Source organism: Pyrus communis, chromosome 13 (genome assembly GCF_041283825.1).
Source record: "Pyrus communis isolate YQ-2024b chromosome 13, ASM4128382v1, whole genome shotgun sequence".
Taxonomy (NCBI): Eukaryota; Viridiplantae; Streptophyta; class Magnoliopsida; order Rosales; family Rosaceae; genus Pyrus; species Pyrus communis.
The window spans coordinates 25,756,435-25,780,513 of record NC_142577.1 but is presented as its reverse complement, the minus strand read 5'-3'; the positions used below and the strand labels follow the sequence as shown (position 1 = coordinate 25,780,513).

The 24,079-nt window shown below is 36.0% G+C and overlaps 2 protein-coding genes across 3 annotated transcripts; both read left to right on the top strand.

The window, feature by feature from the left end:
• The first annotated feature begins 2,485 nt into the window (after positions 1-2,485).
• LOC137738137 (Kelch repeat-containing F-box family protein) lies at positions 2,486-3,934 on the top strand. Its single transcript, XM_068477766.2, has one exon. The coding sequence runs from the start codon at positions 2,590-2,592 to the stop codon at positions 3,730-3,732; it is 1,143 nt and encodes a 380-aa protein (XP_068333867.2). The 5' UTR covers positions 2,486-2,589; the 3' UTR covers positions 3,733-3,934.
• A 13,881-nt stretch (positions 3,935-17,815) lies between these two features.
• LOC137737417 (protein CLAVATA3 INSENSITIVE RECEPTOR KINASE 1) lies at positions 17,816-23,043 on the top strand. 2 transcript variants are annotated; one of them, XM_068476875.2, is made up of 11 exons: positions 17,816-18,754; positions 18,981-19,113; positions 19,228-19,299; positions 19,419-19,562; positions 19,671-19,742; positions 19,853-19,912; positions 20,006-20,100; positions 20,200-20,343; positions 21,005-21,349; positions 21,685-22,076; positions 22,462-23,043. In XM_068476875.2, the coding sequence occupies exons 1-11, from the start codon at positions 18,631-18,633 to the stop codon at positions 22,777-22,779; spliced, it is 1,899 nt and encodes a 632-aa protein (XP_068332976.1). In that variant the 5' UTR covers positions 17,816-18,630; the 3' UTR covers positions 22,780-23,043. The 2 variants fall into 2 exon arrangements, with proteins under 2 accessions (XP_068332976.1, XP_088538687.1); XM_088682561.1 differs by having other exon boundaries at positions 17,949-18,754; positions 20,206-20,343.
• The last annotated feature ends 1,036 nt before the right edge of the window (positions 23,044-24,079 follow it).

Below are 24,079 nucleotides of genomic sequence, written 5' to 3'. Positions count from 1 at the left end.
GTCTTACATATAAGTAGTGTGTGAAATTTCTTCGTTGTCGATATTTCCGTGAAACTATCTGAAAAATCAGAAAAAATATGTGGAAAGGGTGGTGAAATCTAAACTTCATCCCATATCCAGAAAAATCTTAAGTTTAGGCCAAAATCAAAAGATTTTGTTAATATTTTCGACATATCGGTTAAATATCGAAGAAACTTTTATATTTCGTCCAAACCAATGTTTGACATTCCCTAAATAAATTTCCAACATTTCTATTGAAGGCATCCAATATCGATATTGATATTTCAACAAATTTATATATCGATATTTCCATAGATACCAATATTTTAAACACTGCATCTGCAAAGCATCAAACCTGGGGTAGAAGCACTTTGCTTTTCTCTACATTTCTTCCATATAATTAGCTTTACAAGTTTTTTTAGATATTCAGTTAAATTTGAAGCCATTGTCAATGTTTCAATTAAAAATTGCAGAGTATGCTTTATCGATCATCTCCTATGTGTCATGGCATGAAATTTCAACTTTTTTCCTTTCAGTTTTGGGTCAAATGTTGGTAGCATGATTATAATCTCTAAGCTTAACTTATATCTTTTGGCTGAGTATTTAACACAAGTGCAATGTCAAGCTGTAATTTTTCTTGGGACAGATTGTTGCACTGCCTCTCATCCCAACATTAGCAGCATCTGTGATTTATTGAGTCAAACAGCAAAACATCACAAGAAAAAACATGAACCAACCAAATGTTATACGTGGTCAAAATTCTTACAGGTACTTAATTTGAATTATGTGGTTTCTTAGTTGCTTAATCATTTGATTTAGTAGTTTGATCTAGTTATCGCCTTTCTCCTCTGTACAAAATATCAAATAAAAGTTATTTGACGCTACATCATCTCTTACCCCACAATACAATGATGCCATTACCATGCTTGCAACAAAGATAGTAGAAGAAAAATCAAAGCAATCCCCATAAGAAAAACTTCTGGAGAAAGCTACAAGTGATGCATTTTCGTTTGGATATGGTTTGACCGTTTGAAAACTTTCTATTTCTTTAGATTTTGGTAACAAAAGCAACTTTTAATAAGATAAACTATTCAAACAGATGTGATAGAAGTGAGATGTATTTTGTGGTTCTGTAAGAAAAAGATGACGTTTATGAATTCTTACTCTTCAGCTTAATGTCATAGATGAATTGTTTAATTTGTTCTCTTACACTATTATCTAGTTTCTTGTTGTATTTCTTTCTTTATTCTTTAGTAACCTCTTCGAACATGCTTTCGCGCGTGCATGAAGTCTTTCTTTTTTCACGCATTTTACATGCGACTTAGATATGTTATATTTCTTTTTATTTGCAATTGTATGTTGTATTTTATTTTAGACGCAGTATGAGAAAGAAAACAACTAACACAACACATCTTAAGGGGCGAGTAGCACACGTAATTAGAAAAGGAATCTCTCGCATGTGCGTGAGCACGTGTAAAAAGGCTACTAATTCTATGTATAATGGATTTTCTACCTAGTGAAATAAGATAAAAGAAGAAAGTTGAATTACACAATTGATACATGCCATCCATATCCAGATGGCTTCTTTTTTCCGAAGTGGTTAAACTTAAATGATCCCATGTTAGGGGAAGCATCGACATGGAACTGGTAATTTCCTGTTACGTGGCACTCTAGTTCAATAATGCATTGTGTTGTGTAAATTTTTCGTTGTATGACGATGCATTATTGAACTGAGATGTCTCAATAAAGGTAAACATTTTATATATAAGTTTCCCTTCATATATGTAACATGGTATTTTGAATCCATAAAGAATCGATGCATGTCATGACTCATAAGTTAAGACCAAACAGTGGCTCCCTAGCAAGTCTCTTCCCTTTTGAATATGGAACATTGAATCAAGAAGTCTTCGTTTGTGTAGTTTGGACTGGACAAATTTGTCCAAGGTGGTTGGCTGGCTAATACTTCTGTTTGGCTAGGTCATCTACACCTCTCTGGGATTATACTACTTCTGGATTGAATCATAAAAAAAATGTGGTTGGTTGGTGGTGAAGCCCCAAAATGGACGGCGTGGATTATTCTCTTATTGTTTGTTTTTATTTCTTCACCAATATCTAGTCGCGGTCAGGTCCACCGACCCGCCCCTCTCCACCGGTCACCTCACGCTTCTCTGTTTTTTTTATTCTCTAACATTAAAAAAACAAACGAATTATTAACAAGTTTTTTTTTTTCTTTTTGTTCAAATTAAAGTTTTAATATCACTTAATATTAGGATTTAGTGATATTAATACTACGATTTAGTAGTATTTTTTATCACTTATAAATAAAAGTTATTTAAATTTTATTATCGTAAAGATAAATTTAAATTACATTATTATTAATCCGTTATGAAGTTAAACTTGATTTAATGTAGGTCATATCATTTATTAAAAAATATATATATATCGAAGTTAAGCCTAGCCTTAGCCAAGGAAGTATAGATTATATCCACTTCACGCTCCCTATATAAAGGTCCGGCCACGCACAGCTTTCCCACTCAAACAAATCATCTCCCTCTTTCTCCTTCTTTTCTCTCTCTAAAACAATTAGCAATGGCGTTGCATGTTCAAATTCCGACCAAAATCTCCAGCATCGAAGACCAGGAAGAAGCTCCACTCTACGGAGACGTCCTAGAGGCCATACTCTACCACGTGCCTCTCCTTTACCTCGTTCCTGCCTGTCACGTGTCCAAGTCCTGGAACCGCGCCGTCTCCTCCTCCCTCCGCCACCTCAACCGAAACGTCAAGCCCTGGCTCATTGTCCTAGCCCAAACGATCAGGTCTCCCTACAAGATCAACGCACGTGCCTACGACCCTGCCTCGCACGCTTGGATCGACATCCACTTTCAGCCGTCCATGAAATCCATCTCCACCCTCCGATCCTCCCACTCCACGCTCCTCTACATGCTGTCTCCCTCCAAATTCGCCTTCTCAACCGACCCCCTCCACCACACGTGGAACCACGTGGACGCCCCGTTGGTCTGGCGCACCGACCCGATTGTCGCGCTGGTGGGCCACCGCATAGTCGTCGCAGGCGGCACCTGCGATTACGAGGACGACCCCCTGGCCGTCGAAATTTACGACACGAGGGAGCGCACATGGGGAACGTGCAACTCAATGCCCGCTATCCTCAAGGACTCTGCTGCCTCCACGTGGCTCTCGGTCGCCGTTGACGACAGCAAACTGTACGTGACGGATAAAAACACCGGTTTGACCTACACCTTCGATCCCGATTCCAAGACGTGGTGTGGACCGTACGATCTGTGTCCCGACAGAACGGTGTTCGGGGCCGTGACGGGATTCGCTGATGGCCGCTTTATTTTGGTGGAGGCGGTCGGAAGCGCGGGGAATTTGAAAACCATGAAAGTGTGGGAAGTGAACGGGGTGTCGCTTGAGTGCAAAACGTTGATCGGGGAGATGCCGCCGGCGATGGTGGAGAAGCTGAAGGGCGAGACAGACTGCGCGGGGACGGTTTCGATGAGCTGCACGAGAGATATGGTGTGCCTGCATAACACTTGGTCGCCGGAGGAGCTGATCCTCTGCGAGCTTGTCGACGGCGGGTGCAGGTGGGGGAGCGTAGGGAATGCGGTTGTGAACGACGGCACCCGAATGCAGAAGTTGGTGGTGAAGTGTTCGAATGTTGGTCTACCGGATTTGCATAAAGCCGTACAACTTGGAGCGCTGAAAGTGGTTTGAACAAGGCAGCAAGAATCATGGCGGAAGATTAATCGTATATAAGGAATATTTTATTTTTTATTTTTTAAAAGAATTATATGGAATACTATTATTTTACCAAGAACTATGTTGTTTTGAGAGCTTTCGTTGAATTTAATAAATCGAAAAAATCGTGACACATGTACATTAAAGGGTAATGCTAATAATTCAATTATTAACACTACGTTATTTGATTCAGTTTAAAATTTGCTTAAACTGGACTAATGGTTTTCAAGGGGTAACAAAAAATAGTCCCATAAAAAAATTTAGATTTAAACTTTCGTGGTGAACATCGTTAGAATTCTGTCTTTTATCACGGTTGGTCCATAAATTGGACATTTTAGTCAAAATAGTACTGGAAATATAAAGCTTCATCAATCAATTAATTTGGTTCCTTCTTGTTTTTTATTTTTTTTCTTGCAAAAGGAGATTAGTGGGTGATTTCACCACGACAGTCCATCATTTTAGAGAACGTGAAGACACACATAATCATTTTAGCCTTTCCAACCACCATCTTGTGATCCATTAGCACCATAAATCCAATTTAGGATGTGTCGTATGAAATACATGTCTGAAATTCGTCTCCAACCACACGGTCATCCCGTGGTGGTTATTAATTTGGTTCTTTCACTTTCATCAAATTTTCTGTAAGTGTGCTAATTGATGAATCCGGATCCTCTTTGTGGAAATCCGGAGAATCTGATAATCGTGTCCTTTCATCGTAAACCATGTGATCAGAAATCATTTTAATTTTTTTTATTTAAAATTAAATACAAACAGTATCAACAAAAACTGACCGCACGATTCACAGATCTCCATGATCATCACAAAGAGGATCATGTTAGCTAATTGATAGACAAAAAAAAATTCATATGGTGCCACCTAGATTATTATAAAAATCTTTTAAAACGATTTAAAAACTTAAACCAACAAAGCTAAAAATAAATATAAATAATAAACTAAAAACATAAATACAAAACAAAAAACATCATCTTCTTGGTCTGATTTAGGGTTATGAATTAGATAAGGGTAATGCTTAATTTGTAAACTAAATGATTTATCATTAATAGAAATGAATATGTTTGTCAATACTTAAATAATAAATCAATCATCAATTTTTATGTTAATTAGTTTACAAAATTTTACCTACAAATTTAATAATTTTAACATTACCCGTTAGGTAACGATGAATTATCATGCTTTGGGTGTGTGGAAGGTTGGGAATCACAAAGTAATGATGGGTTTAGAAAGATTTCAATAGATGAATTATTACGCTCCATATCCAACGACCCCCATTAAGAAGAACAATGGAACGATGAATTACAAAAGAGTAATGATAGTTAGGCTAAATTTAATACAAAATTTACAAATTAAATGATGTATCGCTAATAGAAAATGAGCATGTTTCTCAATGTTTAAGTAATAATTAAATTGTCAACTTCTACGTCATTTAATTTACAAAATTTTGTCTACAATTTAATCTCATAATATTGCTCATTACAAAAAATGAGAGTCACAATCGAATAAGAGCTCCGGAGAGAAATTCGGGGTCTTGGCAGACAATAGGCAGGACAGGAAGCAGCCGCAGATTGATGAGCAACTTAAGTCTGCTAAGTTAAGGAGGTGGTGATGTTGTTGTAACCAATAAAAATTTGACTAGCATTAGCTGAATTTGATTACATAGCTATTTTCGATCATGTATATATATGATTGTTGGATTAAATGATATTTAAATGATCTAATCGTTTATTTTTCGGTATAAACTTTTAGTGCAAGCATTAAGAAAGTAAGCTACTTCTTTTGCTAACCAAACAAGGCATTTCATTGAATGAAGCCCATTTCCTCCTAGAATAATTAAAAAGTCAATTTTTTTGTCTTTTCTCAAAGATAATGTCTATTAAAAATTATTCAAATTTGATACATATAGTGGTTCAACATTTTAGAACTTATTTAAAAATATTTTTAAAATTATTAAAAACGTTTTTAAATAAAATACTTTTAATACCAAATCTTAAATAAAAATACAAATGAATCTAAAACGGTCAAGATATTCCAGCAGAAACGATCCACTTGGAATATATGAATGGCTGCAAGCCTGCAACATCCTCTTCATGTTGGCATCAAGTATTCGAATCTCAATTGGACCACGAAATAAGTGACCCCTCTCCATTTTTATTTAATTTGAAGCAAATATATCCATACATAATATGTAACATCTCACATCGTTTAGAGAAGTGGATCCTCTAAGCCTTATATGTATATTCTCATCTCTACCTAGCACGAGACCTTTTAGGAGCTTATTGGCTTCGGTTTCCATCGAAACTTTGAAGTTAAGCGAGTTCGCACGAGAGCAATCCCAGGATGGGTAACCCACTGGGAAGTTCTTGTGTGAGTTCTCAGAAATAAAACCGTGAGGGCGTGGTCAAGGCCCAAAGCAGACAATATCATGCTACAGTGGAGTCGAGCCCGGGATATGGTGGGGGCCCAGGCCGAGATGTGACAATTTGGTATCAAAGTCAATCCTTGGCCAGAAGTGTGCCGACGAGGACGTCGGGCCCCTAAGAGAGGTGGATTGTAACATCCCACATCGCCTAGGGGAGTGGATCCTCTAAGCCTTGTATGTACATTCTCATATCTACCTGGCACGAGGTTTTTTGGGAGCTCATTGGCTTCGAGTTCCATCTGAACTCCGAAGTTAAGCAAGTTCGCGCGAGTGCAATCCTAGGATGGGTGTCCCATTAGGAAGTTCTCGTGTGAGTTCCCAGAAACAAAACCGTGAGGACGTGGTTGGGGCCCAAAACGAACAATATCGTGCTACGGTAGAGTCGAGCTCGGGATATGATGAGGGTTCCGGGCCGGGATGTGACATAATATCTTAGTTTCAGATAAGGGTAACGTACAATGGCCCCAGTTATAAATCTGCTGAGTGGACAGATAGATCTAGAGTTTGGAACTATGCATTGCAATATATGTGTTTGATCATGCTATGAACATTATTGGGAAAGTAAAGGATGGCAAGCAAGGTGAAAGAATTGATTTACTCTACATAAAATACATGCCATAATAATCTAGTATCAAATTCATTATTTATGAATTTTGAATAATTATGACAAATAAATGAATCGATGCACCAGTGTCGTTACCTTCTACCGTCTTTCAAACTCACAAAATAATTTAAGGAAGTGATATTTATAATTTATTAATAACAAAACACGAGTATAAGAATGTGTCAATTGTGCATCTTCTCCAGTGATCCAACAAACGCATGCTAAACAAACAAAAAATTACTGAAAACTCAATCACCGCTACACCACTCGCTGTATTAGCAATAAAGAAAATTTTGAATGTTACTATATCGTATTCTGTAACAATCGTTTGTATACAATAGTCGTCACGTGATGTTTATGCATCTTGTATCAATTAGGAGAGACAACCTTCATTGTCAACCGCAAGCAAACCGATTTTTATACATTTTGTATCAATCAGCAACGTATGCATGAATTGACAAGGGCCAATATTGTGCCCAAGTAGCATTTATACCAATCCTATCTGCAGGCGTACGCAGTTGCATGACTGCAACATCCTCTTCCTGTACTATCACAACAATTTCGAATCTTCAAAGCCATGGAACCATGAAATAAAATCTCTTATCTTCTTTTATTCATGGGCTAACCACATTCAGCATCCTCTTTCTCGCATTACCTTTTAAGATTTTGAAATTGTGTTAATTTACACAGTTTGTCTAATGAGTTATGTGAATTTTATTTAAATTGATGGTATGATGAGCATAAAATTCATAATGAGTTGACATGTAATTCACGTTTGCACCATATTGACTAAAAAAACTCATCAATGTGATGGATAATTGGAAGTTCAAATAGACAAAGGTGTAAATGGATACAATTTCAAAACTTTAAAGCGGTAATGTGAAAAAATTAAAATTTCGTGACTCATTTTAAGAATCACTTCAAATTTTGAGGGTGGAAAATATATTTAGCCCTTTTTTCTTATGAAATAGTTCCATCAAACTCATATATCTTAGTATTCCTCGTTTACCGTATGACTTCACTTGTAAGTGCAACATTTTTTATAACGTGGTCAGTTTTGAGTGTTGGCGAAGAATAGAGAAGTGCGAATTGGTGGTGTAAAATGGACAAATACGGTTTTACAAAGAAACTCTGAAAAAATGATATAAAAATCGCTTCTGTTTCTTTTTTTGTACCAATTAGAATGAAAAGGTGAATTTTAACTGAAAAATCTAAAAAAGCCGTAATATGTCTTGAAAGTTAAAACCTAATTGCAAGAAATTGACACCAGTATATACAAACGCATAACAATATAAAACCAAAGAAATTATAGACGTTAATCATCTTTTAATTGCTATCCAATTCACTGAAGTGTTTTCCGTTGAGAACTTATATAGGCGAGCCTCTGATGTCTCCATCTATTTTTTTTGTTGAACTCCAGACTCTAGTTTCCATCTTTGAACAAACGCATAATATCAAATCGGTTTTAGTTTAGGGTTATACTTCGGTTTTATTATAAGGGTATTTAGGTATGTGCAAGCTGGTTTTCTGATAAATTTGAAAGACAATATAAAAATGACATTGTGAAATTAGAGACTAAATTTTGTCTATAAGCGATAAAAAAATAATTAAAAAATAAAAAAAACTCCTTTTTGGGACTGCCAACAGAAAAATAGTGGAAAATGCTCTTAATTGGAAGGCACAAACATTTTTTTTGGGTCCAATTTGATAACTTGATAACGGCCACTGCATACAAACAAAAATATTAGTCTCAACGTAGGCCTTTACGGATTCCCTTATAGCCCAAAACTCCTAATTTGGGCTTCAATTTCTTTGTAAAACTCAATCCCTGAAGCCATTTCATGGGCTGGGCCCTCGGGCCTCTTGTAAACGACTGAAAATAAAATAAAAAAACTCGTGAGCACTGGTCAGACTGCCTACTCATAGAATCAATGGCATGTGGTGATCGATAAGTACAACAATCTTCATCTTCATGAATCAGGAAAATGGCGGTGAAGAATAACTTTTATGACCCGAATACATTATTGTTAGGACAAGAATGACTCATATGGTATAGAATTTATAGATATATGCTACTGTGACGTTCTATTGAGAATGAATTTCATGGCCGTATTTCACAAACACATTTTGAGTTCGATTTCAAATGCAGGTAAATCACTAGATGATGGTCAAGAAGAAGCTGAGATGCTTATGCGAGTCTTTTTGGACCTAAAAAAGGTAGACTATTGTGACGAGACTATCAACTAATCCTCTTTTCTTTTGAGAAAAAAAAAAAAAAACACTAGACAACTGTGTGCATGTGACATATAAACCACTCTCCTAAATAAGATTACATTTTTAAAAGTTGCTCTCATTTTAGTTGGGATTGAGCAAACATCGTTGTCAATGTTAGATCAGCGCTGCGTCACACCATCCAGAGATTGGTTGGGAAAATCTCAAAATAAAAAAACAAATTAAGAAGAATGTGTGGCAATATTGTTTGGTCTCGGCTATTGGCCCACCACCGCAGCTCACATCACTTCAAAGTGGGCCCCGGTAGCCCAATATGTAATTCACAGGCCCAAAAAAGGAATCATTTTTCTTCCTTTCTTATTTAATTTCCCAGATAGGTTAGGTACTTCAAAGACGTACAATTTAATTTATTTAATCTGGGATGTGAACCTATTATTTATTTATTTATTATTTATCATTGTTGAGTTGAGTGAACGTATGTTAGGTTTGGGATTGCTACCATTACCTGCTTGGAGACTTTGGAAAAAAAAAATAAAACAAAAATTGATTAGCCATGCAACTACGAAGTAAAACTTGAGATTAATTAAAATTAATAAAAAAAATTAAGCAGAAATTAACGTGACGGAGGAGTAGGCCAATGCGACTTTGAAAGTGGCACTTTCGTCATAATTCAAAGCTGTGCTTTTGTTTCTCTTTTGAAAGCAGAAAAAGTTGCAAAAGGCACCACCTAATCATGCTTTGGTAAGGTGTTGGTCGAATAGCGGTTGGACAAAATCACCATATCCATATAGTATTATTATATTCCCCATCCTTGAAAGTTTGGTATGAGTTGGACGACAATGATTTACATGATACGAAGAAATATCAGGCATGAACTTGTGTAGCTTGATTGAGAAATTCAGAACCATACAAAGAAAATAGGGAACTTTAATGGAAAGTTTTCAGAACTGTTCATTTTAACGAAAAACGATATTTTTACATTAAAAAATAAATCATGTTATTATTTACTTTACATTTTATTTTGTCTTTATCGTTAATATTTAAAGTTTTCAGAACCTTTTCATTAATTTTCCTAATAAAATATGATTTTTTTTTTTTAAAGAGGTTATCCACACACTTTCTTTTACCTTCCATGCACCCTTCTTAATTTTGTAATTGTCGGATCAAATGAATTAAAGAAGATCAAAAGATAGAGATTAACGAGATATGTAAGGTAAAAACGAGTGTGTGAATAACATCACTGTTGTCACATCCTGACCCAGGCTCCATCACATCCCGGGCTCAACTCCACTGTAGCACGATATTGTCCGCTTTGGGCCTCGACCACGCCCTCAAGGTTTTGTTTTTGGAAACTCTCTGCTCAACTCCACTGTAGCACGATATTGTCCGCTTTGGGCCTCGACCACGCCCTCAAGGTTTTGTTTTTGGAAACTCACACGAGAAATTCCCAGTGGGTCACCCATCCTGAGATTATTCTCGCACGAACTCGCTTAACTTTGGAGTGTCCGCTTTGGGCCCCGAACACGCTCTCAAGGTTTTATTTATGAGAACTCATGCGAGAACTTCCCAGTGGGTCACCTATCCTAGGATTGTTCTTACACGAACTTGCTTAACTTCAGAGTGTCCGCTTTGGGCCCCCAGCACGCCCTCACAGTTTTGTTTCTGGGAACTCAGACGAGAACTTCCTAGTGGGTTACTCATCTTGGGATTGCTCTCATACAAACTCGCTTAACTTTGGAGTTCTAATGAATTCTGAAGCCAATGAGCTCCTAAAAGGCCTCGTGCTATATGAATGTGGGCAAATACATATAAGGCATAAAGGATCATTTCCCCTAGACAATGTGGGATATAACAACTGTAAAAAAAAAGTCCTATGTTTCAATTATTTGACAAATATGAAACAAGCGCTAGATGGTCAAGAAGATAAAAATGAAACAAGTGTAATCCGTTCAAATCTATAAAGTGGGATCTTCTCCGATGCCCAATAAATTTTGATAGGTAAATTACAAGATACAAGTAACTTGTCGATTGACAAATTACGAGTGAATTACTACTAACCTCTTACGACTTTAGCAATTACTTCATTTTTCTTCAATCGAAGAACTTTAACTAAAAATTGGATAATAAATTGACACTTCTACTTCATACTGCTTGTATACAGGAATGCTAAGGAGGAGAAGTTCTTATGTCCACAAATCGGACTAGGGCCATGAGAGAAAGGGTGGGACCTTAAAGTGGCGTAGGTGTGAGCTTAAAAACTAAAAAGATGAATAAGTCAGATTTATTGTGTCTTGGTTTCATGCCTGGGTTAGGACCACGTTGTATATCAAATCCTAAGAGATTTTCTTAAATTAGGAGTCTTGATGAACTCTTCATAGACTCTCCTTCACTTTACAGTTTAATGTTAATTTCTATGTTTACATCATAAAATATTTGTCAAAAATATTAGATGATAGAGTGGCCCTAAGAAATCTCACTTCAAGAGAATCTCCGTAATATTTTTCTTAGCCTAATGTGACATTCGTAACGAGAAAATTAGAAGCAAAATAAAAAAGAAAGATGATTAGGTCATCTCTAACCGAAGACTAGCCCTCTGGCTCTCCAAAAAATCAATATTTTAATGAACAATGCATGACCATATTTCCTACCATATTTAACCGAGAGGCCAGAGGGCCATAGGCCAAACATAGTCATGTAAAAAAAAGTCATCTCCAACCGAGGGCCAAAGGATCGTAGGGCCAAACATAATTTATTATTTTAATTGAACTACTATGGTTACTTAAATTAAATTACCTCAATAATTTTCATGTTTTTTAAAATGTTGTTTAAGTTTCATGTTGTTAATTTTTTTTATGTTGTTTAATGTTACTTAATGTTGTTTAATATTGTTTAATGTTGTTTTATGTTACTTAATGTTATTTAATGTTGTTTAATGACTTAGGAAGTTATAGGAAAAAAATAGAATACTTAAATTTTGTAAAAAAAGAAAAAAGAAAAATCAAATATGACGTTAGCATATGGCCTTGCTCGGGTCGGCCGGCTAACTGCTTTGGGTAGGCCGGTTGGCTCTTTGGCCCTTTTGGTTCAGTGGGGTCCATGAGCCTATTGGCCTAACCTTCGGTTAGAAACGATTTTCAACCTTCTGATTCTCTAGACCATTCGGTTTGATATGGCCTTAGGAACCTAGGAGGGTGGGACTAAGGGCATAAGTATTGGACCAGCATTGGAGTGGGGTAAAGTGAGAGAATATTTCATCTTCCCAAAACGACCAAAATACCCTTGTATTTGTTGGAGGTGTGGACTCCGGAGTCCGGGGCATGGTTGTTGGAGTCCCTCTCGCATATAATTATATGCTGAAAAATCTGAGCATTATTATGATTTATGAATGAATGAAGGAACAAATAACAAGGAGCATAAGATTAGGAGTTTTGATTAATACTAATATTAGATTAGGGCCTTAGGGGAATATTCAGTTTTCCCAATGCGTCAAAAATGCTCTTAGGGTTCTGTTCTGGGTTCTAGTGTTTTATGTACTCCATAAATAACACCACCCTCACGGGAGAGAGAGGATCCTCTCGCTGGATCCTCCCTACGAGGATCTCAAAAAAAAAATTTTGCAAGAATTTCAGGAATTCTTTAATCACATCTGTTTATTGTACAATATGCGGTCAGTTTTCGTCAAGTACTATTTATATTCAATTTTAAGTTAAAAAAATTACAATAATTTTTTACAGCATAATGTAAGATCCTCACAATGATGATTCAGCGAGGATCCTCACTCCCCTCGCGGCATCATCTTCTAATAATTATATTTTTCTTAAAAGACTGCTCACTCCCTCATGTTATATTACTTCATTATTTTTTAAATAACATTATATTTTTCTTAATTATATTACTTAATTATGTTTTTCTTAAACAACATTATATTTTTCTTAATATTATTATACAACCAATTACTTCATTATTTAATTAATTTCCTCTAATTCTTGAGTGTTTGCAAGTATAAATCCTCGTGTGTGTTTTTTTTTTTAGTACATCAATAGATTTATCTGGTTAAATTGTTAGATTGAAGAAAATTAGTGACAATCAAACTCACGTCATGATACATATATAGACATAACTGTTTTTCGTTGTTACGACATGCGTCACTACCACGCTCATGAGTGTTACATGTTGCAGATTTGTGATGATATTAATCAAGTAACACAAATTAGAAAGATAGAAAAGCAAAATAAAAGACGCATTAGTTGGTGATGCCACTACCACTACCAACTAACAATACAAACACACTTTCTTTTATATTTTATACATTTTTTTCATTATGTCTCTATTTATACTTTGAAATACATACGAATGCACATTTCCTATGAGTATTTACGGGACCAATATAAAAATATCTCCCATGAAATTTGACTCGTAGATATAGCATCTCCTGAAGCATTTGATTGCTCATGAGTTTCAAATAATTAAATTTTGCATTTATTTAATAATGGGATATTCTAAATTAGTATGTAAAGAGAAAGTTTCTTACTAAAAGAAATAAATTCACATGTTATAAATTATTTTTTTGTCAAACAATAAGTTAAATTAGATATTAGATTAGCACTGACGAGGTTCGAACCTACGCCATCATTCAATAACTCAACTGCATGTAGCCGTGTTCTGATTATAAAAAATAGTATTTAAGTGAATTTTAACCGACCAGCGTCCACAATGTCTATCATTTTTTTTGTGTTTGCTCTTTGTTTTCTATATTTTCATCCACTAAATGCCTTACTATTTGTTGTCAAAGGTGATTTTTAAGTGTTACAAAAACTCGTGCATTTTTGCTCACTATTCTATCTGTTAGATGAGTTTAATTTTGAAATTTGCATTTATTCACCATACATATTTTAAAATTTAAACTCAATTGATAATAATAAATAAATAATAAACGCCACTATCATTTGATCGTAGTAAGCAAAATATTTCCAACAAAAATGCAGCAGAAAAAATGGTGATTTTTAAGAAGAAAAAAAAAATCACCCACCACCGCCGCACAATAACACGAGCGGAAGTCTTACAGTCCACGTCGGCGGGGCAAGGCTGTTTGCGGAGATTCTCTCACGAGCCCCGATGAAGAATAAAAGGAGGATACAAACGTTGCCTCGTGGCACGCAAGCATCACCCACCACCACAACCGCCGGATTCAAACCCCCCAAACCCACATCGCCTACATCCGCGCAACGCCCAATGCTCATCAACTTTTTAATCCAATTTTACTCGTTTTTTAAAATGTGAAATCTTGTTTATATTATTCTATTATTCAAATTAAAACGCAGTTCGTTTTCTTTTTCTTATTATTAAGTAGAATTTTTGTCTCTGAGAGTAGTTTTTATAACATAATAGCTTTTTAAGATCGTCATTTTGAAGAATGTGATGTCTTTTTTTATATGAGCCTTAAATTAATCTTATAGTAAATTAAACTATCAATTTAAATAGTTGTTGTTACACTGAAACACAATAATTTTGTAAAGTGATTAGATTGAAAAGAAAATTCGCAAAATTTCATATGAAAAAGGGTTTACGAGTTCAAGAAGACGGGATCCCAATTTTCATAACCACACAATATGAAATTTGTTTGTGCTTTGTAACTAACTAGGCTTGAATATTATTGATAAAAACTTGCATGAAATTAGATGTGTAAGGTTATTAGGGTTTTATGTAATTGGATTTGCTGGGTTTTGATATTCAATGAGGAGACTAGATTTTGCAGATGGAAGAGATTCGACGTGACATAAAACCTTCACCTCTCTTCTTACTTTATTTTTTAATTAGCATTTTGTCTTCGTGTAACAAAATTAGTTAAGTTGATAATTTAATCTATAGTAAGATTAATTTGAGAGCTCGTATAAAAAAAAAACCTCATAGGTCCTCAAATGAAAACCTTAGAAAATCAGCTCTTTTTTTATGGATGCATAATTTCACAATCTTGTACAAATGATACATAATAATAAAACATAACGTAAGTTAATCTTTGTACTACAAAAGCTTTTATGATCACATCATAATAAAATAACGCATGTTAAAAACATTAGGCAATTCTCAATTTAATACCTTCAAGTATGGTTGTCACATCCCCGCCGGGGGGGGGGGGGACCACTTCCCGGGCCCGCTCCACCACCGTAGCACGATATTGTCCGCTTTGGGTCTCGACCACGCCTTCACAGTTTTGTTTCTAGGAACTCACACGAGAACTTCCCAATGGGTCACCCATCTTGGGAATGCTCTCGCGCGCCACTCGCTTAACTTCGGAGTTCCCATGGAACCCAAAGCTAGTGAGCTCCCAAAAGGCCTTGTACTAGGTAGGGAATGAGAATATACATATAAGGATCACTCCCCTGGGTGATGTGGGATATCACAATCCACCCCCTTAGGGGCCCGACGCCCTCGTCGGCACACCACTGCCAGGGTTAGGCTTTGGTACCAAATGTCACATCCTGACCCGAGGGGGGACCACTTCCCGGGCCTGCTCCACCACCGTAGCATGATATTGTCCGCTTTGGGCCCCGACCACGCCCTCACGGTTTTGTTTTTGGGAACTCACATGAGAACTTCTCAATGGATCACCCATCCTGGGAATGCTCTCGTGCGCTACTCGCTTAACTTCGGAGTTCCCATGGAACCCGAAGTCAGTGAGCTCCCAAAAGGCCTTGTTCTAAGTAGGGATGAGAATATACATATAAGGATCACTCCCCTGGGCGATGTGGGATGTCACAATGATGATTTTCAAATTTTTATACATCAAAATTTTTTTCATCCTAGTTTCATACCCTTATTTTTTTTTACGATACTTGATGCATGCAACAATTCAAACATGAGAGACAACAAATCCACATAATAAATTAGGTTAGAAAGAAAGAAATATAGCATAAAATTACCCATTTGGTAAAGGTTACTAGTTCCTCTTGTTCTTTGTTCTAAAAAGACAATAGAACAAAATTCTATAAGAAAGAAAGAGACACTAAGGGCAAAGCTTACAAGTTCCTCTTCTTCTTTGTTTTTAGTACTCAAGTAACTTAAAAAGATAATAAAACTTAAGACAACTATTATTAGTATTTTAAAATTTAATTGTGCATTTTTATACGAGCATTTTACTTTCTAAAATATAAAATATTTGGAGTGCTCTAACTTTTTTAAACATAATTAACTCTTTTTAAAATCGCAACGTGGGTCCAAAATTTCTCTTCACTTCCACTTTTACCTAAATTTGCCAATATTTTTAGTGTTACACGTGTATTTTAATCCTCTTGGAAAGTCCCAAAAACATGGCAAAACGTTTTTGTTATTTGTTTGGATAAATGAATATGAATTGAGATCTTCTCCGGATTGTGTTTGAAGTTAACCAATTCAGAAATTCAAACCACTTAATTGAATCCTTCAACCACTAATGCACTGACCCACTTTACATCAAATCTGAATCTTTTTTTTTTTGTTTTTTGAAAAGACGATATTTTCAAAGAAGTTGAGAAATGAACTAAGTTTCATACTAAATTAATCATAATAATAGAGTTTAGATTCTGTTTTGACGAAAATCAAATCTAAAATCAGAAGAATTACTTGAAATATTCGCAGCTGATTTTAGCAGAAGATGGGGGGCCATGCCCTGTAGAACTACTTTAACTGAATAGTGTGATCACTTTTATGTCGTTTAATTTGAAAGAAAGGGTGAGCAGGCCAAATGCCAACGAAGGCCAAGACAATCCAAGCACGTGACCCGCCAGAAACTTACCTGCAATCTTTGCCCTTTTGCATAGACTATCCCATTTTTCTCTCTGACCAATTCCACACTTCCCTTCAGTCCAATCACCACCCCCCCCCCAAATCTTACTTTTTTTATTTTTTGTCCCCCTAATTTATACTTTTTCTTTTTGAATTTCTTTTAGCATCTCAAATAAAAAAATTTGTTCAAATCTCAGACTACGTCATTCGTAAGACATAATTTACAAGAGCTTGAAATTCTTACATAATTTGGATAGAGAGTGTTTGACCGCGTTATTTGTGGACATGAGATTCTTTGTATTTTGATCAGTCTTGTTATCGTGCAATCATGTCGAGTTAAGCTGTAAAGAGTCTACCGAACTTATTGATGATTTAGAACCTATTCGGGACTGTTAACGAAAATCATTAAAAGGCGAACACATTGATGATTTAGAATCTATTCGAGACTGTTAATGAAAAACACTAAAGGTGGACCTATTGATGATTCAGAACTTATTTGAGATTGTTAATGAAAAACATTAAAAGCCATTGATGATTTATAACCTCTTCGAGACTGTTACACTAAAAATAGTTCTGATAACGTTTGAAAAAATGCTTCCTTGCTAAGTGGATCTTCACATTGTAATTCCAAACAATTGATCTTTAATTAAAATAACGTTAGCAAAAATGCTTCCTCACAATGTAATTCCAAACAATTGATCTTTAATTAAAATAACGTTAGCAAAAATGCTTCCTTGCTAAGTGGATCTTCACAATGTAATTCCAAACAATTGATCTTTAATTAAAATTTTAACGTTTTTAATCTAAACATTAAAAAAAAAAATAACGTTTACGATCAAAAGTACATATAAAAGAAAGGAAAACTTTGATTTGAAAATTTTGAGTTTTAACGATAAAGACAAAATAAAGAGTAAAGTGAATAATATAAAAATTAATTTTTTTTAATATAAAAATATAATTTTTCATTAAAATAAATAATACTGAAAATTTTTCGTTAAAATTCTCACAAAAAAGTCACAAATTACGTCGGTGTAAATAGCAACCCCAATCATTCATCCCTACCAAGTTGTTTCCCTCCCAAATATCAAAAACCCCTTTTTTTCACTGCCCTTTTGTTTTTCCTTCTTTTTAAAAAGGCACAATTTTTCTTTTTTAGTTGATGGGTTGTGTTGGCATGTGTATCTGTGTCCGAGTTTGGCCTTTTGCATTGGCCCTTGCGTGTGTGGTTTTTTCTGGTGTGGGTGAGTGAGTTTCATTTCACTCTCCTTTTCACTCTTTGAATGGAAATTCACTCTCACTCCTTCACTCCTTGTAAACCAAGATAATGGTGGTGGTAGTGGTATTGCAGGAATCACAGAGGAAGGACTGAGCTCGCCTACAAACCAACAACACAGCCCACATGGAATTTATGGGGATCGCCCAAAACTTATAGAAAATCAAACCCACTACTTTCAGATCTCTAGGATCCCATATATCCAGGCTTGTATCTGTTTGTTTCTCGAGAAAATTCTCTCCCTTTTGCTGCTTGTCTCAGCTCATACGGTGCTCATTCTCCTTAGTTTGATTCGGGTTTCTATTTCCGAGCAAAGTGCTTTCTGGGAAAGTGATTTTAGCAATTGGGTTTTTGTTTCCTTCAAGTTTCATCCACAAAGACACTGACTTTATCTGGAAGTGAAAAGCCGGAAGAGCAGTGGGGTTTGCTTTCTAGGATTCTGATTGTGAAACTGCTGCATATTCTGGATAAGGCAATTGGATAATGGATAGTGCTTTTGTTGGTTGTGGTGCTTTTGAATAAAAGCTGCTTCTTTGCTCTAATTATAATTAGCACAAAGAAAGTTGAATGGGGAGAGAAAAAGACTACATGGGAAGAAGTACTTTCACGTTGTGGAAATTGGGTTTACTTGTTTTGGCATTGGTGGAGGCTTCTTCTGCAACTCTTTCTCCTACTGGTGTAAATTATGAAGGTTCATTTAATTTTTTCATTAATTTTTTAAGAGGAAAAAACCATATATATTTTTTTCTCCCTCAATTTGTTCAGTTAATGCTCTCACCATTGCATTGTCTCAATTGGGTGCAGCCTAGGATTTGCCTTTTTATTTAAAAAAAAAAAAAAAAAAAAAAACAAGAAAATGGAAAAGAAAATTCCTGCAGAAAATAACCCTTTTATCTTGTTTTTGGAAATATTCACAGTTGAAGCATTGGCGGCCATTAAAAGCGATCTACATGACCCACATAACGTTTTGGAAAACTGGGATAGTAACTCTGTAGATCCCTGCAGCTGGAGGATGGTTACTTGTACTCCTGATGGCTATGTATCTGCTCTGTAAGTTCTTCCGGATATTTATGGCTAGAAAAAAAAATAATTCAGAGTTTTCTTTACTAGTTGTCTATTTGATGAATTATTTTCTCGGTAAATGATTCTTATTATTTTGTTTAGGGGATTGCCTAGCCAGAGCTTGTCCGGTATCTTATCTCCGGCGATTGGAAACCTCAGTAACTTGCAATCTGTGTAAGTTTGCACCTCCTTCATGTCGGTTTTTATTTGTTCTTGTGAAATTTGAATATGAATTGATATTGTGTTGCAGAAGTGTTTTGATTTGAACAAACGTGACTGTTTTACGTATGCAGGTTGCTTCAAAACAATGAGATTTCGGGTCCAATTCCTGCTTCAATTGGGAATTTGGAGAAGCTTCAGACTCTTGACCTCTCCAATAATAATTTCAATGGTGACATACCAGATTCGTTGGGCAACCTAAAGAACCTGAATTATTTGTAAGTTAAAAAATCATCACATTACGTCTTTTAAACATTTTGATATTCGATAACCACGCGAATATAGCTAATGCTTACACCTTTTCTCTTGTTTTTCGAGCAAGACAGGCGGTTAAACAACAACAGCCTTACAGGACCCTTCCCCGAGTCTCTATCTGCAGTTGAAGGTCTCACTCTTGTGTATGTCTTTTCCCCCTTCTTTTGTGTGTTCTACTTTTCTTTGCAGTATAAATGGGAAAACCTACAAGTCGAGTTTTGTTTGTTGATAATTTCAATGAACATTTGTGTAGGGACCTTTCTTTCAACAATTTGAGCGGTTCCTTGCCAAAAATATCCGCACGAACTTTCAAGTGAGCTATATTGTTATTTGATCCACTAATGCGTAGTTACTCGAATAGTTTGGTTTCATTCTCAGCCTAATTTTGTTTTTCTTTTCACTTCAGAATTGTTGGAAACCCTTTAATTTGTGGAGTAAAGTCTGAGAACTGTTCTGCAGTCTTTCCAGAGCCACTATCCTTCCCACCTGATGCTCTAAAAGGTATATATGCACGTTCTTTTTTTTTTTATTTATTTTTTTTATGTTCCTTCCTTTAGCCTTCCTTGTGACACTGGTGATTCATGAATTTGGCTTTCTTAGAATCAGACTCTGGAACAAAACGCCACCACATGACTATTGTCCTCGGTGCAAGCTTCAGTGCTGCCTTTGGTGTCATAATAATTATTGGGTTACTTGTTTGGCTGCGATATAGACACAACCAGCAGATATTCTTCGATGTCAATGGTAAGTTTTCTTATATGTAATTTTCCTGCTTTTCTAGATTTCAAAACTAGTATCTCAGATAGTTTAACATCTTGATAGGGGTGCTTGAATTTTAGGAGGTATGGTTCCGATTTGTCCTTTTATTACTCACCTTAAGGGCCACACTGCCCCAACTCTTTAATAATGGTGCAAGTCTGAGTGTGTGAATGTTTCAATCAGTAATCTTTCAGATTTCAGCTTTTGATATTTTGGTAAAATGCGGTAACATTCATTAGAAATGAATAGTTCAGAAAATTCCAAATCCAAAGGCACGTTCTCTCTTTAATTTCTTCTATCCAAACACAACAAAAAAGATTTTGTATGTAGAAAACACAAGAGTCAATTTGTTCATATAAAGATTGTTAACACATGATGGTAATAGGAGATAATAATAATAATAATAATAATCATAATAATAAGATTCTCAATACACGACTAAAATCTAAATCATGAATAACCCTTTCCTTTTGTAGTTAGGTAATCTTAGGGAAAGTGTTTCAAGTCGTTGAACCTTCTCTTTCGGTGAACCCTTAGGATTTGAATTGTACTTTGAGAATTTCTTGATATTGTTTCATGCAACCAGTGATACTCTTTTTCCCCACCAACGATAATCCATGAATTCTTGATTTGGTGGGTTGTGCAGCGGATCAGTATGACCCAGAAGTGTGCTTGGGGCATTTGAAGAGGTATACATTTAAGGAGCTCTGGGCAGCAACGGACCATTTCAACTCAAAGAACATTCTAGGTAGGGGTGGTTTTGGGATTGTATACAAAGGAAGCTTGAACGACGGGACTCTGGTTGCAGTTAAAAGGCTGAAGGACTACAGCACCGCTGGTGGTGAGATCCAATTTCAAACAGAGGTTGAGATGATTAGTTTGGCTATCCATCGGAATCTTCTGAGGCTTTGCGGGTTCTGTTCAACTGAGAACGAAAGACTTCTTGTTTACCCTTTTATGCCTAACGGAAGTGTAGCCTCTCGATTAAGAGGTTAGCATGTTCTTTTAATTCTGCTTGCTGTTATTGTCAGCCTCGAATCAGAACCTAGCCTCCCATAATCTCATCTCCAGTCCAACGCCCAGTACTTCCAAAACTAAGCTGCAAAACGATATAAAAAATTACTTTATTCAACCTAACATGTTGATAATGATTCAACTAATATAAACCGTTTATTATTTTCCAGCATTTCATTGATCGCAACCATTTGTGTTCCTTGTTATCTGTTCAATTTGAGAGTGTTCTTGTAGCGCTAAGTTGACAATATTCAAATCTGACATACGACTGTTGCTAAATCCCTTTTTTGCATTCTGTGTGTTTTTCCCCAGATCATATACATGGTCGACCAGCTCTAGACTGGGCAAGGCGAAAGAGAATAGCCTTAGGTACAGCCAGGGGTTTGGTTTATTTGCATGAGCAGTGTGACCCAAGAATTATCCACCGTGATGTTAAAGCCGCGAACATTTTGCTCGATGAAGACTTCGAGGCAGTTGTTGGAGATTTTGGGTTGGCAAAGCTTTTGGATCACAGAGAATCTCATGTGACCACAGCTGTCCGCGGCACTGTTGGTCACATCGCTCCAGAATACTTGTCAACTGGTCAGTCATCAGATAAAACTGATGTGTTCGGGTTTGGGATCTTACTCCTGGAGTTAATCACAGGTCAAAAGGCTTTGGACTTTGGACGAGTTGCAAACCAGAAGGGTGTAATGCTTGATTGGGTACGCTATCTCTCCCTTTCGCTCTCTCACACAGACATGCATGCTCATTTGTAAGATTTACCTAATTGCATGTATGAAATAACTGTGATCTCAATGTAATGCTTGATTGGGTAACGCTCTCTCTCCCTTTCAAACCACGTATTAACACATGGCCGTTGGCTTTCCCTCCTGTTTCTGTCCTGATGGTACATACATGTGATCCTTAGAGTGTTGCTAGAAGTGTCAAGAAACTTGGTTTGTTGCATGAAATATTAATGGGTTACTTGCATAACTGCATTAACGCAGAGTTGGTATTTTCACTGCTGATGTATGTGTGAGAAAATACCATGTTCTACAAAGAAAAATGTTTTTCAACAACTCACATGGTTGTGTAACACAAATGCAGGTGAAGAAGCTCCATCAGGAGGGAAAGCTAAATCTCATGGTGGATAAGGATCTAAAGGGCAATATCGACAGGGTTGAACTGGAAGAAATGGTTCAGGTTGCCTTGTTGTGTACTCAATTTAATCCTTTGTACCGACCAAAAATGTCAGAGGTGTTAAAGATGTTGGAAGGTGATGGCTTAGCCGAGAAATGGGAGGCCTCGCAGAAGGTGGAGACACCGAGGTTCCGGTCCTGTGAACACCCGCGTCAAAGATATTCAGATTTTATAGAAGAATCTTCACTTGTGGTGGAAGCTATGGAGCTTTCTGGCCCTAGGTGACAACCATTTTTCAAAATTTTCCCCTGTTCATTAAGTTAATTTTAGTTTGAAATATCAGAAATATGTGATTGTATTCGTCTGTAAAAATGAGAAAGAAAAGTCCATGTAAAAGCTGCTTTTTTTCGCTTTTTCTTTTTCTTTGTTGGAAAATCAATTGAGTTGATTGAGCTTTCTGTCAAAGAGATTTTGGAGTTATTTCAGAAATTTGTACGTAGTTGCTTTTGTTCTAGTTTTATTATTATCTGAGATTCATAAAACAGAAAACCATGACAGGCTTTTCAGTTGTTTCTTTGGGTCCGGATACGTCTGTATCAGTATTTTAAATTAATAACATAATGTTATTTCAATTTTTTCATATGATAGTGCATTATTAAATTGGAAGATGAAAAATGCTAATGAGCTTCTCTGTGAATTGGAACTCTTCATGAACTCTTTTGCATCTTATGTTTTTTCGTACATTAGCTTATAATATAGGTACAAAAATTAACGTTAAACCTTGAGATGACGTACTATCACTTTTGAGTGTTCCCTTAACATTTCTCTTGAAATACTGTCACAGTGGCATGGATGGTCATTCTTCCAATTGTAGGAGATGGTATCCAAGATTTTCAAACCAATGCACTAGGATTCTCTTTCCTCCTAATACCCTCTCTTCCCCTCCCCCGACCCCTCCTCTTACACATTCTTGTTCTTGATTCTCTTTCTCTCTATATAAAAAAATCAATACAAAATATAAACGTGACTTAAAAATAACCTTTCAAGTAAAAAAAAAAAGAGGAAAAGAGAAGGAGATTAGTACGAGAGAAGATCCTACTCCCAAACGAAATACGCAAAAGAACGACCCAAGGATAATTGTGCCATAGCCTCACAAGTAATAGCCCATGGGCCAATGAGTTCCAAATTCCAACCCATAATTACCGTATCCCTTTCTTCCTACAATTGTCGAGCTTTTCTTATCAAAGCAACTCCTCCTTTGCAAAAGAAACAACAAAGAAGCAGAAGACTCGTCCAAAACCATATTTTTCACTTGCTCCTTTTTCATTTTGCTAGCTAAATATATTATGTACACATATTTTCTGGATTTGTATATTATTTATACATATGGTTACTCTTAAATACTCATTAATTAACGAAGTTATTATACAGAGATCGAAAAATTCGTAATGTGCTCGTTGTATTGCACTTTTATAAGGAAGAAGTGCATAATGATTGTTCGGTATGTCAATAATATTTCTCCAAACTAAAACTTGTGTATTTGTAGTGTTTCATTAAACTGTTTCTATTACTTCTCGTTAATTAG

Bases quoted from the DNA above. Each gene is read 5' to 3' on its own strand.
- LOC137737417 (XM_068476875.2), top strand. From the start codon at position 18,631: ATGGGGAGAGAAAAAGACTACATGGGAAGAAGTACTTTCACGTTGTGG. The intron at 18,755-18,980 runs GTTCATTTAATT...AAATATTCACAG, and splicing joins TACTGGTGTAAATTATGAAG to TTGAAGCATTGGCGGCCATT. The intron at 19,300-19,418 runs GTAAGTTTGCAC...TTACGTATGCAG, and splicing joins CTCAGTAACTTGCAATCTGT to GTTGCTTCAAAACAATGAGA.
- LOC137738137 (XM_068477766.2), top strand. From the start codon at position 2,590: ATGGCGTTGCATGTTCAAATTCCGACCAAAATCTCCAGCATCGAAGAC.